A 17,261-nucleotide genomic window follows, 5' to 3' on the forward strand; every position below is an offset into this window, starting at 1 on the left:
GCCAGGATGGTCTCGATCTGCTGACCTCGTGATCCACCCGTCTCGGCCTCCCAAAGTGCTGGGATTACAGGCTTGAGCCACCGCGCCCGGCAGAGTCAGATAATTTCTTAAGGAGGGCTCCAGCTGCAAATACGAGGATATGCATTGTCCTAGCTGTTTGCTGCTGAGTGTTGGTTGGGAAGTGAAAAGGCATCAGCAGCCCGAGGGAAAGTCCCAGTTTAGGGGAGAGGCAAAAATCGAGTGGCAGCACTGTGGCAATCCCAGTGAGCTGGAAGAGCACAGGGAATCTCAGCAAGAGGCTATGTGGAGGATGGTTCTCATTCCTAGGGGAGGGATCCTGAAAAGTACAGTTACTGTCTTCCAATGAAGGAATGCAAGAATAAGATTTTTCCTAACCCCAGGGAGAAAATCTATACGGGTCTGAGAGGTGGAGAACAGGCCTTGCTCTGGGTATGTTCTGTGACTATGCAATGATTGGAACCCCCTGGCTCTCTTCCCAGCTCCCACAATGCACTTGTGCCCCTTTCCTTATGACCAGGGCTTTCTCTTCATTTACTACCCTTGGCATTACAAACAGCCTTCAGGCAGGGGCCTCTCCATCACTCCTTGTCATTGAGGTCATATATTAAGAGCAACTGCTCAGCTGTAGTGTCAGAGCCGAACTTGTTCCCTGCCCCAACACAATGTACAGATAGCCCATTTTGGCCAGATGCAAAATAAAATCTTTCTCACTCTATCTAACAATTGTTCCTGTTATCACGGGACAATGTCTACTGAAGAGTATTTAAAGTGCTTTATAGATAAAATAAAGAGCTTGGTGCTCAGCTAAAGAATGAATTAAATATTTCTCTGTCATTACTGTGGTGCTCATACTTTTATCAGGAATAGTTAAAATATATCTAGGCAATACACATTTCTAGATAAAAATAGGCGAGTTCCTCTTTACAAAACACATGCATATAATATACAGTTTTACAGAATATGGAAAAAAATCCTGATACAACTGAAGTGTCTGAGCCATAAGCAAACACACCCTAACTTACTGATTTGCTGTTCATGTCTACATGCTGGTCACATTAAGCAGGTAGACACTTATGCCCATAATGTTGTAACTGCTCAAAGATGTTTTTGGAAGCCCCATTCTACAATCACCTTTGGGCCTGGGGCAGTTTTATTTTAACTTTCTCAAACTCCTTTTGAGAATGAATGTACTATGTAAAACAGTCATAAGATATCTGAGGTTGAGACTGATGAACAGAATTGGTGCTCTTGAGAAGGAATGTGAACAAAATCCTGAGATTTTTGAATCTTAACGAAATTTTAAGAATTAAAAACTTCCCTCAGGAAGAACATTCTCAAAAAAATTCTCAGAGGACAAGAATATCACACCTTTTAGGCAATAGAGGACGAAGCCCCACAACTAAAAAACCCCCAAAACATTTGGCCTTTAAATTTACCTGGGATGGATCCTGCTATCTCCTCATCCATTTATGTCCCCCCAAAATCCCAAGATGTACCTGTCATCTTTATTTATCTGGTCTCCAAATCCCACGGTGTCAACGATGGTTAACTTCAGCCGTACATTGCTTTCCTGAAGCTCATAACTTCTGGCTTTTAACCGAACACCTGGTTCATTGTGAGTAGCTGGGTCACTTTCAAATTTGGTGTTGAACAAAGTGTCCATTAACGTGGATTTGCCAATGCCTGTCTCACCTACGTAACCACAAAAGAAAAATTAGAGAATGGGTCAATGTCTTTCAGACATGAGTTCAGTTCATCAGTATTTTTTCATTAGTCATGATTATAAAGTTTAAAAAAGAAAAACTGTCACCAGAAATGCCACTGTGAAGAGATAATTCTTTCTATGTGTAATCTATGGAATACCTTTCTAAAAATGCCTCAATGAATTTCAGAAACTATTTCGCAGACAGGATTTCAAATTTACAGATCAAGAGATTCTTCTTTACCTCTGGATAGAAAAACGGTACTTGCAAGTTTGCCCATGCTCAGTTTGTATATTACAAGAACATGAACTTTATCTCTTTCTCTCCTAAATGTCAGAGTATAAAACTATACTACTTAAGGGATAAAAGACTATATACTATTGAATTTCTGTTACTTGAAACAAGTGATTCCATTTACACTGAATTACCTAAAAGATCAGTTAATTCAACATCAATATGATACCGTGTCATAGAAAAGAATTACATTATTCAAAATAACACTCTTGATGACAATATTAACTAACGTCACTGAGTGCTCACTTTGTGCCAACCCCGGTGGCAAGAGCTTCTAGTGCATTATCTCCTTTATGTACGTATGTATATATGTATGTATTTATTTATTTTTGAGACAGATTCTCGCTCTGTCACCCAGGCTGGAGTGCAGTGGTACGATCTTGACTCACTGCAACCTCCATCTCCTGGATTCAAGCAATCCTCCCAGATCAGCCTCCTGAGAAGCTAGGATTACAGGCCCATGTCACCATGCCTGGCTAATTTTTGTATTTTTAATAGAGACAGGGTTTCGCCATGTTGGCTAAGCTGGTCTCGAACTCCTGACCTCAAATTGTCCACCTGCCTCGGCCTCCCGAAGTGCTGGGATTACAGGCATGAGCCACCACGCCTGGCTACATTATCTCATTTAAACCCTACTTCTACTCCCATGAAATAGGTACTATTGTTTCCTCCATGTTCAAGATGGAACAGTAGGCTTAGATAAGACTTATGAATAACTTGCCTAAAGTCATTGCTAAGTGGTGGAACCAGGGTTCTAACTCAAGTCTGTATGGTTCCAACACCTGCACTCAACCAAGACAGAACAGCAGCCTGATTTTACTATTACAGAGAAAACTGACTGCCTAACATTTTCCAGTTATGGTTATATTAATTCCTCCATATTGTTATTTTTCTTTATCCAGCTGGAGTCAAGAAGCCAAACATTTGTGGCTTCTTAGATAGTTTTCCCAGCTTCAGAGTGAAGTTTGGGACAATGAAAGTAAATTACGTTAAATGACCTTATTTACACTGACAATTATCGTTTACACTGATAATTCAACTCAGTAAGTGTTTACCGAGGCCTCATATGTGCAAAGCAGAGTGGCAGGTATCTGGAACCACTATACCAATCACATAGCGACACCCAAATGTGGAGCTGTGAAGAACTGCAGCCCAACCCTCAAAATAACACCAAGCAAAACCCTCTCTTAATTCTAATTCTTATGTTGAGTCAAAGACAGTTGGCAATGAGAAAAAACAGCCTTATGTTCATGGCTGAGCATATGATGATGAAGAGGAGGGGGTAGAAATCCAGAAACATTAGCCCTAGGGATACCTTTTTTCTTTCTTAATCTGGAAAATTTCTCAATTAGATTTCCAGCTCGATTTAAACTTGCCAATATAGAACAGCCCTTTCAACAACTTCTAATCCCAATATGTTCCTAGGAGCATCCTCTCTTCTAAGGATTGCTATAGTGACTTTAAGGATGGTAGTGTTCTATGGAAAAAAGAAAAACTCTGGGCAACCCTCGCACTATAATGACAAAATCTACTTACTAGTTTTAAATTCTGTATTGTATACTCATTGCTTTCCAACATAATACAAAAGTGAAGGAGGATGAAGTCTTTCTGGATTTGAACTTTCTCTGATTAGAAAAGCCTTATATGGCTTGCCTCTAACCATGATGATTCACTTATAGGGTAAAAGTTGGCCAAGTACATTCATCTTACTCTTTAACCTTTCCTGTTGTGTCCCTGAACATCTAAGATCATAGAATTTCCTCTTTAGTCAGGCTTCATTCAGCCAGTATTTTTCCAGTGCCTACTATGTACAAGTTCTGTGCCAAGTTCTGAGAATTCAAGAAACTAGCCTGATAGGGTGGTCTCCCACATCTTAGAATCTGGTCTAGAACATGACTGAATAATACCAGTCAGACTCTAATTTATTATTATGGGAACAACATTCTAAGTGTTTGTCATAACTGCTTTCCCCTTATAAGCAAGACCATCCTTTACACCCATGACCCTGCTAGTTGGCCACAGACAACTAGACCATGGATAGGTCCTGACCTAAAGGCAACCACGAAAGCACAATCATTTCACTATGAGCTGGGGCTCCACATTGGAGAGTGGCCTATCTAATCACAATTTTTCTCTTTGGGTGTTTGAATGAGATACATGCAATCTCCACACAGTGTGAAGGCATGAAAAAGAAACAATATACAAAGAGAGGTAAGTAAGCAGAAGCCATGAGGCAGCAAAGGCTGTAAGTAAACAGAAGCCATGCTGCAGACAGAATGTGGGCTGGGAATACAGGAAAGAGCAGATAGATGGCGTAGAGTATTGGAAATCCATCATGAAATTAATGCCTGGGTGCTCACTGTGTGACAAGCCTAGGTGCAGGGATGAAGTACTGAACGAAAACAGACACTGACACCTGTTTGCACTTCTGTAATATCCTAAATGTCATTCCAGATCTCTATGGGGTCTGGTTGTGCAGTGGTTGAGACGGTTTCCTGTCTTCCTTACTTTCCTGAATAGTCTTACAAAAAAAAAACCCTCCATAAAAGCAATATAAAACCAGTCTCTGATCCCTAACCTGAAAGAGTTTAACAAGTTAATACTCACCATCCATGGCTTAACAAATTAACTTTGAGCAAAACAAAGTTACTGTGTAGTGGATACAGAAATAAAACAGGGTTCTCACTAGTAGTTGATACTGAAGGTACTTGAGTCATTTTAAGTACATGCTACAAGTGTAACATTCTCAAGCAGAGCCAACTTCTTTTCAGGATTTACCTATTTTTAGGACAAAAAAGGCACAAAAGCAGATCTGCCATATAAAAGTTTCTCCTTTATGGGAAAGACTCTTGTCAGTAGAAAGTGGCCTACTTAACTTTCATCTTCTTCCCTAAGAATAGCAATAAAGACTTCAATTACATGGCAAGGATTCTAGGTTACCTGGACAAGACTGAAATTATCTTATTTTACTAGATTGAAAATTACTTAAGCACCCATGTGAATCAGGAACACCATACTTTTTTTTTTAAAGGCACGGTAATTTTAATTATCATTTACATTAAGGTGGAAATTACAAACAATTAGCATACCAGGCCCTACTTATAGCACAGGGTTAATCAATGGGTTGAAAAAAACCACTGTTCCTCTAAACTTTGGTGTGCTTTGCTTTCCATTTCTATGCTCTGTGCTTTTAAGAGCTGTAATTAGACATGGCAACTCCAGCAGCAGTGTGATTCACCAAAAGCAGTTCAGCAGGAAATGACAGCTTTTGGAATAAAAGGAACTCCAGAAGAACTAGGGAAGTTTTTCAATGCATTAGCTTTTTTTCTGTAACAGACAGGGTCTCACTGTGTTCCCCATGCTAGTCTCAGACTCCTGGACTCAAGCATTTCTCCTGCCTTGGCCTCCTGAAGCACTGGGATTCGTTTTTGAGGCCTCTCTCTAATCTTTGTAAGCGGAATCTCATCTATACTTTTGAGGACCCATAAGACAAAAATTTCTTTCTAACTGAATAACTAAAAGCCTACTAGGCACAGGTTCCAAGTCAAACCAAACAACCATAACAATATTTTCAGAAAAATCAATGACTAACACTAACTTTAAAGTATTTCAAAACTCCCTAGCAGAGTGCCTGGCACAAAGGAGACATTTATTAAAAGTTAATTGCAGGCCGGGCACGGTGGCTCACGCCTGTAATCTCAACACTTTGGGAGGTTGAGGCAGGTGGATCACCTGAGGTCAGGAGTTCGAGACCATCCTGGCCTACATGGTGAAACCCTGTCTCTACTAAAAATACAAAAATTAGCCAGGTGTGCTGGTGGGCGCCTGTAATCCCAGCTACTCGGAAGGCTGAGGCAGGAGAATCCCTTGAACCTGGGAGGCGGAGGTTGCAGTCAGCAGATATCGCACCACTGCATTCCAGCCTGGGCGATAGAGTGAGAGACCCCATCTTAAAAAAAAAACATTAATAGAAAACAAAAATGATCATGGTGGTGATTTATACAGAGATATGCCACTGTGGTATATTTTTTCAGAGTCTGTTGTTTATTCTATCATAAATTCATCTGCCTAACCACTCTATTGTTACAGTAATTAGAGACCCCATTGAAGTGCTATCTGGGGCTTGTTTTTCCTGTTCCTGCCAATGCTAGTGAACATGATGCCCACATCACAGGGGAAAGCGGTCCTACCTTTTCCATTCTATTCTCAGGCTTATTTAACCCACGAGCTCTAAGATGAACAAGGCAAGGGAAAAACAGGGATTGTATTATTAATTAGAAGATAACTGTAGACTGAACAAATTGTTGATCTGTGATTCAGCATCTTTTACTCTAATTGCCAAGACTGGCTACTTGGGTAAGTAACTATGCATAGGGATCTGCCTGCCTTCCCTAAATATTCTAGATTTTACTCTTGGATGGAATCAGAGAGTCAGAAAGCTACATACCTAAGTTGCGTTGTTCTTGTTCCTCATAGAATCACCTTTGATGAAACATACTCTGGCATAAGATGAGCCAGCCTGTGGCACCTGGCATTTCATTAAACAATTGCACTGACTTAGAGGATGCCCAGGAACCCAGACCACTACATACACCAAATCTCTTTTCTGAAAATCCATCGAGAAATTTTTCCAGGTAAAGCTGTGTTTCATCTGGAGCAATCATTTTGTTTTTACTTTATAGATACTATAAATCTGTCGTATGTTAAACTTTTTGCTTGTGTTTAGCATATAACACATGTTCATTAAATATCTGCTAAATGAATGAGTGAATTAATAGTTTTCTCCATGCTCTGACCACTAAGCTGAGAGAAAAACGTAATACTTCATCAACTAATTGCTATAGGCAGGCCTGATGGCACACTTTGAGTTCTGATTCTATCCCTGGCTTCATCTTTATTTTCTAGGGTTAATTTTGTCTTTATTCATTTTACCCTATAAGCCATTTACATCCTTTCCTGGAAAACAAGATGGGATAAAATGTTTAAGATCTGATTGTAAATTTCCACAATTTATGTTGACACTATACCTTGGCTAAGATGGCCTCACACTTCACTTACCTGTTTTCAATTCCTGTTCTCTCATCCCCTCAAAACAATTAAGGTTGAATTGTGGAAAAATTTTCTGCTTCAAAATGTATTACTAATTTACTTTGACTCTACTATCAAATTGGCTCTTCTTCAAAAGCAGAGATGTTACAGTATCTTATTCACCTTTGCATGTTCACAAGAAACAGACAGACAGCTGGATCAATGTTGATAAGGTTTTTTTCCTAGAGTTAGTATCATTTTGGAAAATGGATGAGAAAGACATACAAATTTAAAATTATAGAAAAAGGCTAAATGCTAATTTAGATCTAATTTAGATTCTCTGGAGAATTACAGCATGGGTAAAACATGAAAGGCTTTATTTAAACTAAAATGTAGCTTCAGGAGTGATTTAGGTGTGTTGTGGCAAAACAGACAGTGGGGGAATGATGAACTCCTGGGTGTTCTCTGTTATCTCATTTAACATCAGAATTCTCTTCCCAGTGAAATGAAAACTATTCTTCCTCTATTACGTGCCTTCCCAGGACCAACAGAGATGGGTTCTAGCAGCAGAAGTTTAATTCAGTATCTCTGAAACTAGACTTAGTTCATGCCAGGACCATTTTCTGCTCTGGTTTATTTCCTGTGCATTCTTTCAACCTACAGCCTCATGCCACAAAACAAAATTACAATTCTGAGACCTTTTTGGTAAAAATTTTCCTTACTGGGATCATAACTTTATTTTTTATCCTTAATTCCCTCCCGTATTTATCACAAGTAAGTAAATTCACGCTATAAGTATCACATGTGAATACTGTGCAAAATAAACAAATGGGCAGTAAGAGGGAGTAAATAAGGAGGAAAAATTACCATGGATGCTCTTAAGTTAAATATAACACCTACTCCTCTATGTGGCTGTCCAAATATTTTGATCTACTTTTTATAGGCTCTTACTTTAAAAATAGATGGACTATTGATTGACAGTAAGTTTTTTCTTATAAAGATATTATGCCATAAAATATCTATGGCAAAGGGATTTGATATTCAACTTTCTGAGGATGATATTTAATGCTGACACTCCTATCTCCCAAAGACCTCATGCTGGCCCCAAACAAAGGGCTCCAAAGGGTTATGGAAAACGACCTGGAGAGTTAGATATGCTGACAATGAAGGACATCCAGGACTTCTTGTGGACTGAAAAAAGGAAAATGCACGAGATGAACAGCATGATCTCATTTGTGTAAAAGCAAAACAAGAAAGCACCATAACTGTGAGAAAGCTGTTTTTATCTGTCCAGTATGTCCCTCTCCCAGGCTCTATCTCCTTTCTGATCCTGTCTTCTTGCCTATGGGGACCCTCGTATGTTTTGGAGTGAACTGACCCCATCTTCCCCCGAGGCTGAGCGTGTGACTGAGTCCTGGCCAATCAGTGAAATCCTGACTGTTCGGTGAGACGTGTCAGGAATGCCTTGTTCCTTCCCCTGAGGTTGCTTGGCTGGTGATGCTGACGGAGCCAGGCTGCTGTTGTGAGGAAAATGCCTGAATGTGAAGCAAGCAGAAGCAAGCAGGATAAAGAACCAGAGAAAGAGGCCTGACAGGGCTCGTTGAACTCCTGGAGCCAGCTGCTCTTAATTACCCAACTCACCATATTACCTTTTCAGTGTGTGTTGGAGGGTGGGGGAGAGTCTTAACTGGATTTAAGCTGTATTTCTGCAATTCTCTGTGGAAAATTTTTTGACACAAAAATACTAGGAGAGCGATGCGATGCGACTGGCTTTGAAAATGGATGGAAGGAGCCAAGAGCCAAGGAATGCAGGCAGCTTCCAGAAGCTGGAGAAGGCATGCACTCTCCCTAAAGGTTCCAGGAAGGAATGCAGCCCTGCAGACCCATACTGGACTCCTACCTACAGAACTGTAAGCCACCAAAAGCAATTTCCTAATACAGAAAGACGTCAAAAGTTTCTAGAAAGATCCCACAGTGTTATCTCTGTGAAATGGAAATGGGAGTGGGAGATGAAAGGGAAGTATTTTGTAACACTTTAAACAAAAAATATGTATTATGTTCATTAGTTTGAAAAACTAATTTTAAACATGTTTAAGAACAGAACCTGACAAAAATCTAAGAATCACAGGTATTGTAACCCACCCAGGAGACTCCGAATAGGGCTGCTTTACACATCTAACAGGGCAACATCAATTTGGCCTCTGAGGAATTCAGCATCCGAATTGTCTTATTTAACACAAGGAGTCACCCCCTGAGCCAGCACACCCCACTGCACACCACATACCCAGTTAAACCAGGATCCCACCGGAAGGCTTTCCCCTACCATCCCCTGCAAGAGCCAGGACAGAACTCTCAGACATGTTCTTAGAACTGATTTTGGAGACAGGGCTGGGGAGGCACTGAAGAGAAGCCAGAAGAGTAATTGGCCTGGGATTACAATTTAGCATACTTTTCAATAGAAAACCAACAAATTGCCAACAAATTGCTATACTAATGAAGAATTGCCCTGCTCTGCAATGAGCATTTATCATGAGAAAAAAGACAACCCATTCATGCCACTCTGTAGAACTAGCTGCCATTCGGGAGGTCTCCTGCTGAATTTTAAAAGGCTTCATGTAGGGAAAAGGGGAAAGCATGAGACGAGAGTTGGCTGCTGTGGCCTGTTTCTCTCCAGTCCTTCTCTTATCCAGTGCTTAAGATAAAATGCCAGGGAGCAAGTTGGTCTAGCGTGCCCGCCAATTGTGACTTTCTACTAATGAATGCCCAGTGCAGAGGCTACATGCAGTCAAGTCATCAAGAGGTTCAAGAAGTTTTTAAAAAAGAAAATATCTGCACTTCCCCCAACTTCCATAAATGACAAATAAGCAAATGGTGGTTCTCACATTGAACACACACCTTTTCTAAATTCTCTTCGCTTTACTTGGACAAGAAAAGTAAGTCTGACACATTCTGCCAAGCTTAGGGAAAAGGCAGTCCACTTGGCTACATACAGAATTTTCTGGTCTGTCTCCAAGTGATGTCTCAGAGGGAAATGCCCAGAGGACAATGCCAACAGAACAATATGGCCCAAACCACTTCACTGCTGTTTCACCTGCCATTCATCAGGCGTGATGGGGGAGAGAGGAACAGCCATTATCTGTTCCATGCACATTTCTCCTTCAAACTAACAGGAAATTTATATTTTGATTTTCTTTATCCCCCTTCTTTTCCACCTTCCTCTTCTTAGTCCAAAAAGGATATGGCATACAAAAAATTAGCCGGGCGTGGTGGTGGGCACCTGTAATCCCAGCTACTCAGGAGGTTGAGGCAGGAGAATTGCTTGAACCTGGGAGGCAGACGCTGCAGTGAGCCGAGATCGCCCCACAGCACTCCAGCCTGGGCAACAGGGCAAGACTCCTCCAAAAAAAAAAAAAAAGATATGGCTAGAGGGGTGAAGAAAAATACAAAGGCAGAGGCCTAGTCCAAAGTAAAATGTTTAAGGGATCTTAACGATATTGTAATGATCAGTTGCTTGACTGTGTGACAGAAATACCAATAGTAATCTGAGTAACATGACAAAACATACAATGCATTTACCTACATACGGCTCTCAATCTTTATAACTTGTGACATGTATAAGGCAGATATTTTGCCTTGCTTTACTAATGAAAAAAAAGAGAATAAACATGTCATTCTTATTTCACTGAAGCATGTCTCTCCGACAGTCACCTGTCAATATCTAAGGATCAAACTTCTTGCTGCGTGGGTGATGAATAACTTACCAACACAAAGGATGTTGAAACAAAATCCTTGAGAAGTAGACTTGTTGACCAGCTGGTCAGGGAGGCTGTCAAATCCCACATGGCCAGACAGAGACAAGTTTCGAAGCTCTTCATTCTGGAATTTCAGGGGAGAAAGATTTGAATGTCCATGAACCACGCCACCTGGATATCACATATCACAAACATTACATTCTCTCCTCTTCTTCCCTTGACATACATGGAAATAGACCCCCACAGCCGCCTTGGCTTCTACACAGCTGAGGGCACTAACAACTCCAAAGCCATGCTCTTTCCACAAAATCACAGTTTCCCAAAGCAGACCATCTCCCTGGGTACCTCACTCCTTGTTACAAGTGTACTGGTCCAGGGAAATTTGAGCTTCTAGAGGTGACTATTTCAGATATGCATTAAGTGACTAAAAAAAACACAAAAGCCTCCAGCCATTTTGATCACTTTCATTATTCAAGAAAAGCTTTCAATTTACTGTCAACTCACAGTGAAAAAATATTTAACACTCTTCCAGATACCAAAGAACTTGAAAAGCTCACAGTGGAGGATACATACTCCTTACAATGATGACAATGCTCTACCCACCATAAATGCAACATATTTAAAATTTCTCAGCATATGAGCTGGTTTCCTCTCCTCCATTAGTTTCACAGGTTTCTTGAGTTAGCAGAGACTCTGTAACTGCTGGACTTTTGCAGAGTTTACCAATGGAGACTGGGGTAAGGTAGTTATCATACATTTAAAAATCACACAGGATATGGCTGGAAGCTAAAATAAAATTGTTGGGTGATTTATGCTGTTATATCAAATGGTACTGGCTGACCCCACAACTTTGAATGTGTCCTGTGGGTGCTGGAGATAATCTGTGAAACCCTTTTTTCGCAAGATGCAGAGATCAGCTACAGTCCCTCAGTTATAATATCATGGTTATGGTTTGCAATTTCAGAAATTAGATACTGAAAGTCTTCTCCTTGGAGACACGACTCCTGGTATTCTGGCTGTGTTGTCAATGAACTTTATATTCAAAATACTGGAGTCCAGCTGAGAAAATGATCCTCAAAGCTCCAGTTTTATTTTTATTATTTATTTGTTTTTATTTTGTATTTATTTATTTTGAGATGGAGTCTCACTCTGTCGCCAGGCTAGAGTGTAGTGGCACGATCTCAGTTCACTGCAACCTCTGCCTCCTAGGTTCAAGCAATTCTAGTGTCTCAGCCTCCCGAGTAGCTGGGATTATAGGCACGTACCACCATGCCCAACTAATTTTTGTATTTTTAGTAGAGACGGAGTTTCATCATGTTGGCCAGGCTGGTATCAAACTCCTGACCTGGTGATCCACCCACCTCGGCCTCCCAAAGTGCTGAGATTACAGGCGTGAGCCACCGCACTCAGCCATTTTTATTTTTTTAGAGACAGGGTTGCACTGTCACTCAGGCTGGAGTGCAGTGGCGTGATGATAGCTCACTGCAGCCTCAAACTCCTGGGCTCAAGTGATCCTCCAGCTTCGGCCTCCCAAGTACTATGACTACAGGCATGTGCCACCACTCCCAGCTTCAAAGTTTCATTTTATTTAAAAAAAAAGAAAAAAAAAAGAAGAAAGCTTTGCACATGCACAGGATCACTTAGTCAATGTTTTCAAAGTACTGGTTTTCATCATCCTATTTTTATGTTACATAATCGTGAGGGTGAGGGTGATTTCTTTTAATAAGCAAGGACTAAGACCCCATTTCAAATGTTTGTGGTCACCATATAGGCACAGAAATGTGACTCCAGAAATGCAGTGATTCTAAAGGACTTCAATGGTTTTATTAATAATACAATGTCTAAAGTCCATATCAGCTGAAATTCTGATTCTGTGAAATAAGACTAAAAGCCACCACGCTGCCTGAATACCATGGTAGCAGCTGCAGATTTGAGGTCAATGGGACAGACAACAGATGTCTAGTCTATGAATAGTTTCCTTGAAACCTGCCAACAGTGAATACGAGACTCAAGAGTAGGCACTTATCCTTGAACAGGATGGTATGGTAGGCAGCTCACCAAACAGCTTCGAAGGCAGGCCCCAGTGGGCAGCAGTCCTTGTAGCTGGGCAAGCCTTCCAACAATGTTGTACTTCTTCCAACCCCAATCCTTGTACCTGCCCCTTCCTCTTTAGATACCTCAAAGGTTCAGACAGCAGGTATTTTTAGGGTGTTTACCACATCCGCCAAGACTTGGGGGAGGAGGGTTTGAAATGAGTCCTGGGTTATTTTTAGAATGCTTTCTACCGAGCTGTGCGGTAGCTTTTGTGTATCAGGCTAGGAGAAGCCATGGCACCAGCCTTCATTTCTGCTGCATCACTGACTTCAACCATTCGTGAACGGTATGAGAGAGACAGCGCAGGGCAGAACCATCATCCCACATTCCCTCTCTCCACCGCCACATAATTCTTTTAATTTCAGGAGGAGGGGAGAATGGTTTATTGCTCTGGATTCTGGATTGCTGGGTTTTTAGATACCAGATATCCACCTATGAACCAATCCTGGGAAAGAATCAGAGTTAGTAATTATAGCTCTCATCCTAGAACCCAAAGCTCAGCATCTCATATTCTCACCGTTTCCAAAACACGAGAAGCCACCCACACACCCACTAAGTATTTTTATACCCATTGAAAACCACATACAAAATGAAGGGTTATAAAACAGTTTGGTCTTGACATTTTTGAAATTTAAAGTTGTATCTTTAGAGTCTGTCTTCTAACACTGTAATATAGAATATGTAAATTTTATAATAGTTTTTACATTTCATAATTTGAGCCTAATTCTCTGCCCAGTATTAAAGGAAACCTGAGAGTCAATGCCCATCAGTATGTGATGAGGGAAAGGGAAAAAGAGGTTCCTCCTCTGGTTTATGAACAGGCTTAAAAACTGGAGAGAACGGCACTGGAGGACTTGCACAGGGCAGCTCTGAGCACCTGACCCAGTGCCTCCAGCACAGCAGCTGAACCGGATCCCTCCAGTCCAGCATTTTATAGCTCTTCCCTTAGCTGCCACAAGCCAAGGATTGTGGTGTCTTTTTTGAGTCTCCAGGCCCAGTTTCAGGGAACTGCATATATTCCACGTCGTTAACACTAACGCATCGGGAAATGACTCTGAATTTATCTCTAATATTGAACTCTGCTTGGTGTCCAGCTCTGAATTTCTATCAGAGGAACACTTCTCTTGGTTGTCCCATCTGTACTTCAAACTTGATGTTTATGACACTGAAATCATATTCCTCTATCCCAAACTCGCCCGTTCTCCAGAGTTCCCTATTGCTGTTAACAGTACTTAGCCATGCTTGAGACCACCTCCCCTCCCACCATCAACTCTGAAGTCTTATCAATACTACATCCTCCACATTTCTATTCCTACTAATTCAACAGCCTCCCAACTGGCCTCCCTGACTTGATGTCACCCTCTCTAATACTTCCTCCCTCCACCTTGCTGGGGATCTCGGTACTCAAGGTCCCCAATCCAAACTCCTTGGCCTGTCATTTCAGGGCCCCATGGGCTAACCCCAAATCTCCATTCCTACTGAATCTCCCACTTCTCCCCAGGGAGCACCTTATACTGCAGTTAAATTAAATGACCCCTGTTCTTGGGACAAACCCAGGTTTCTTCCCATCAGAACTTAGTCACATTATTTCCTCTACGTGAAAGGGCCTTACAGCCAGTGTTTACATATCCAAATCTTCCAGATCCCAATAAAATTCTACCTCCATCATTGTCTTTATTATGAAATCTTGGGGAAAATTTCACTAAACATTCTTCTGACCACTAAAAGGAAAATACTGATTGAAAAGCGGCTCAAGCTATTTGGAATTCCATCATGATAATAACAGCTAACATTTATTGACCATTTCCAATGCTCCAGAAAAGCCCTAACTTCTCTAACTTCTCTCTCTTAACAATTCTATAAATTAGTTACATTATTATCAGAACTCAATTTACAGATGAGAAAACAGAGGCACCATTTAGTAACTTGCCCAAGGTTTCCCAACTAGTAAAATCAAGGTGCTGAAATTGGAACCCAGGAAGTCAGGTTCCAGAGCTGTCGAACATTGTCATTGTTGTCTCATGATGATTTATTAAGTTCCCAGGTAGCCCCAGACAGTACAATGATTTCAGCTGTTATAAAAATCCAATATATTAAAATAGAAGGAAAAAAATACTCTCTGAAAACCATGATTCTTTGGCAACCATAAGAGATGGAAATTGAGAATTAAAACTGGCAAAGTAGCTCCAAGTATATTTTCACTGATCCTGGCAACGCCAAGACCAAACTTTGATTTTTGTAGTGATGGCATATGAAACCTATAATATAATGCTTAGTTTTAACCATTTCTGAAAAGATAGTGCCAACACAGAACCACTAAGTAAGTATAAGACCTGAACTGATTTAGCCCTCCATTTGCTAATCTGCCTAGTGATGCTTTGTAACTAGATAATTTCTACAGCCCACTGCATCTTGAAATGGATTATGACCAACCTTTATGGTATAAAATAAACTTGTTTTTCACTTGACAATTTCACTTTTCTCTTTTCAGAACATATCCTCTTAGATACAATTATTTATTTGTTTATTCAAAAATACTCACTGCTCAAAGCACTAAGAGAGCTAAAATATGTTATTTTTATTATTCATTGATCAACACTGCAGTTCCGACCCTTAAGAGGTTTTACAATGTAATAGTAGAGCTAGGACAGATGTAAATGTAGGACTATGAAGGATAAAAGTCATCAATACCATGGCCTCAACTATGGGAAGGCATGGAGAAGTAGTAGTTTTTGGCTAGGGAAATTAAGGGGATACCTTTTAGGAAGGCTAAAGTTCCCCAAATCTATCAGTGAAACAAAAGCTCAGCTTGCAGAACCCTTCTGGATAAATGTTATCTATGCCCAAAAGGTCACTTTCTTATGAATGTATACTTGAAGTGTATAATTGGTAGCTTTTCAGAAAATTCCCAGCTGACTTCATTATTGAGATAATTATAAAACAAATTATGTAAGAATGTGTGCCACCACCTACATTCTGAGCACTGCTGTAAAATACGTTCCACAATTCCAAATCTTGCTTCAAAAGAGAAGGGCAGCAAAAGGCTTAGAGTCAGACAGACATGCGTTTGAATCCCAGCTTTGCTTTCTACTTGCTTTAGTCTCTGTTCTGCCCTCAGTGAAAACAGGAAGAGGTGCTAGGCTCTCTCATACATATCTCCTTGGCAGGGTTGTTGGGAGGAGATAAGGAGGTACGGATGAGAGTGCCTAGCACTTAATAGGTCTTCTGAAACTTGGACTTCCTTTACCTACATAAGTTGGGAGGAAGAGGCAACTATCATTTAAAAATCTGAAATTAATCAGAAGTTCTATTACTGCTGCTAGGCATTCCAGGAGAAGCTGCTGACCAGCAAAGCTCTCGGACATATGAAGAAGGTAAAATCACAATAAAACCAAAGTGAACAGAAAGAAATAAAAAAAGAGAATGACAATTCTAGCATGAAGAAAATCCATTCCTAAAGAGAAAACTCATTTACAAAGCTGGGGGAAAAGCCACAGAGTCACATTCCTGTTTGCAGAATCAGCAGTCAGCAGAAGCCACATCCTCCCCAGCTGGGAAGCATTCTGGATTCCCCATCACTTCTGCTTCTGCAGTTATGTGCCACTTCACGATGAGGAAACATTCTGAGAAACATGCCAGTAGGTGATTTTGTCCTTGTGTGAACATCCTAGAGCAGCAGTCACCAACCTTTGTGGCACCAGGGACTAGTTTGTGGAAGACCATTTTTCCACAGACAGGGTTGGTTTGGGGATGAAACCGCCCCACCTCAGATCTTTAGGCATTAGATTCTCAAAAGGAACGCACAACCTAGATCTCTCCCATGCGCAGTTCACCACAGGGCTCAGGCTGCTATGACAATCTAATGCCTGAAGCTGATCTGAAGGAGGCAGAACTCAGGCGGTAATACTGAGTAGCCCATCACTCACCTCCTGCTGGGCAGCCCGGTTCCAGACAGGCCACGGACTGGTCTCAGTCGGCAGCCCAGGGGTTGGGGACTCCACCCTAGAGTGTACTTGTGAGAGGTGAAGCCAGCTGGACTTCCTGGGTCAAGTGGGGACTTGGAGAACTTTCCCGTCTTACAAGAGGATTGTAAAACACACCAATCAGTACTCTGTAGCTAGCAAGTGAATTGTAAAATGTACCAATCAGCGCTCTGTAAAAACACACCAGTCAGTGCTCTGTAGCTAACAAGAGGATTATAAAATGCATCAGTCAGTGCTCTGTAAAAACGCACCAATCAGTGCTCTGTAACAAGAGGATTATAAAATGCACCAATCAGTGCTCTGTAAAAATGCACCAATCAGTGCTCTGTAGCAAGAGGATTGTAAAATGCACCAATCAGTGCTCTGTAAAACATACCAATCAGGAG

At 41.0% G+C, this 17,261-nt stretch overlaps 1 protein-coding gene across 3 annotated transcripts in view; it reads right to left on the minus strand.

Moving 5' to 3' along the window:
- The window catches only part of SEPTIN11 (septin 11), a 94,919-nt gene that overhangs the window by 33,569 nt on the left and 44,089 nt on the right, over positions 1–17,261 (minus strand). For all 3 annotated transcript variants that reach the window (XM_017876540.1, XM_017876539.1, XM_017876538.1), the window contains exons 2-3: positions 10,808–10,922; positions 1,518–1,713 (exon numbers count right to left, since the gene is read on the minus strand). In XM_017876540.1, coding sequence (XP_017732029.1) covers positions 1,518–1,713; positions 10,808–10,922 — 311 coding nt within the window. The remainder of the gene's footprint in view (positions 1–1,517; positions 1,714–10,807; positions 10,923–17,261) is intronic.

This window comes from Rhinopithecus bieti, unplaced genomic scaffold (genome assembly GCF_001698545.2).
Source record: "Rhinopithecus bieti isolate Rb0 unplaced genomic scaffold, ASM169854v2 scaffold_8675, whole genome shotgun sequence".
NCBI classification, from domain to species: domain Eukaryota; kingdom Metazoa; phylum Chordata; class Mammalia; order Primates; family Cercopithecidae; genus Rhinopithecus; species Rhinopithecus bieti.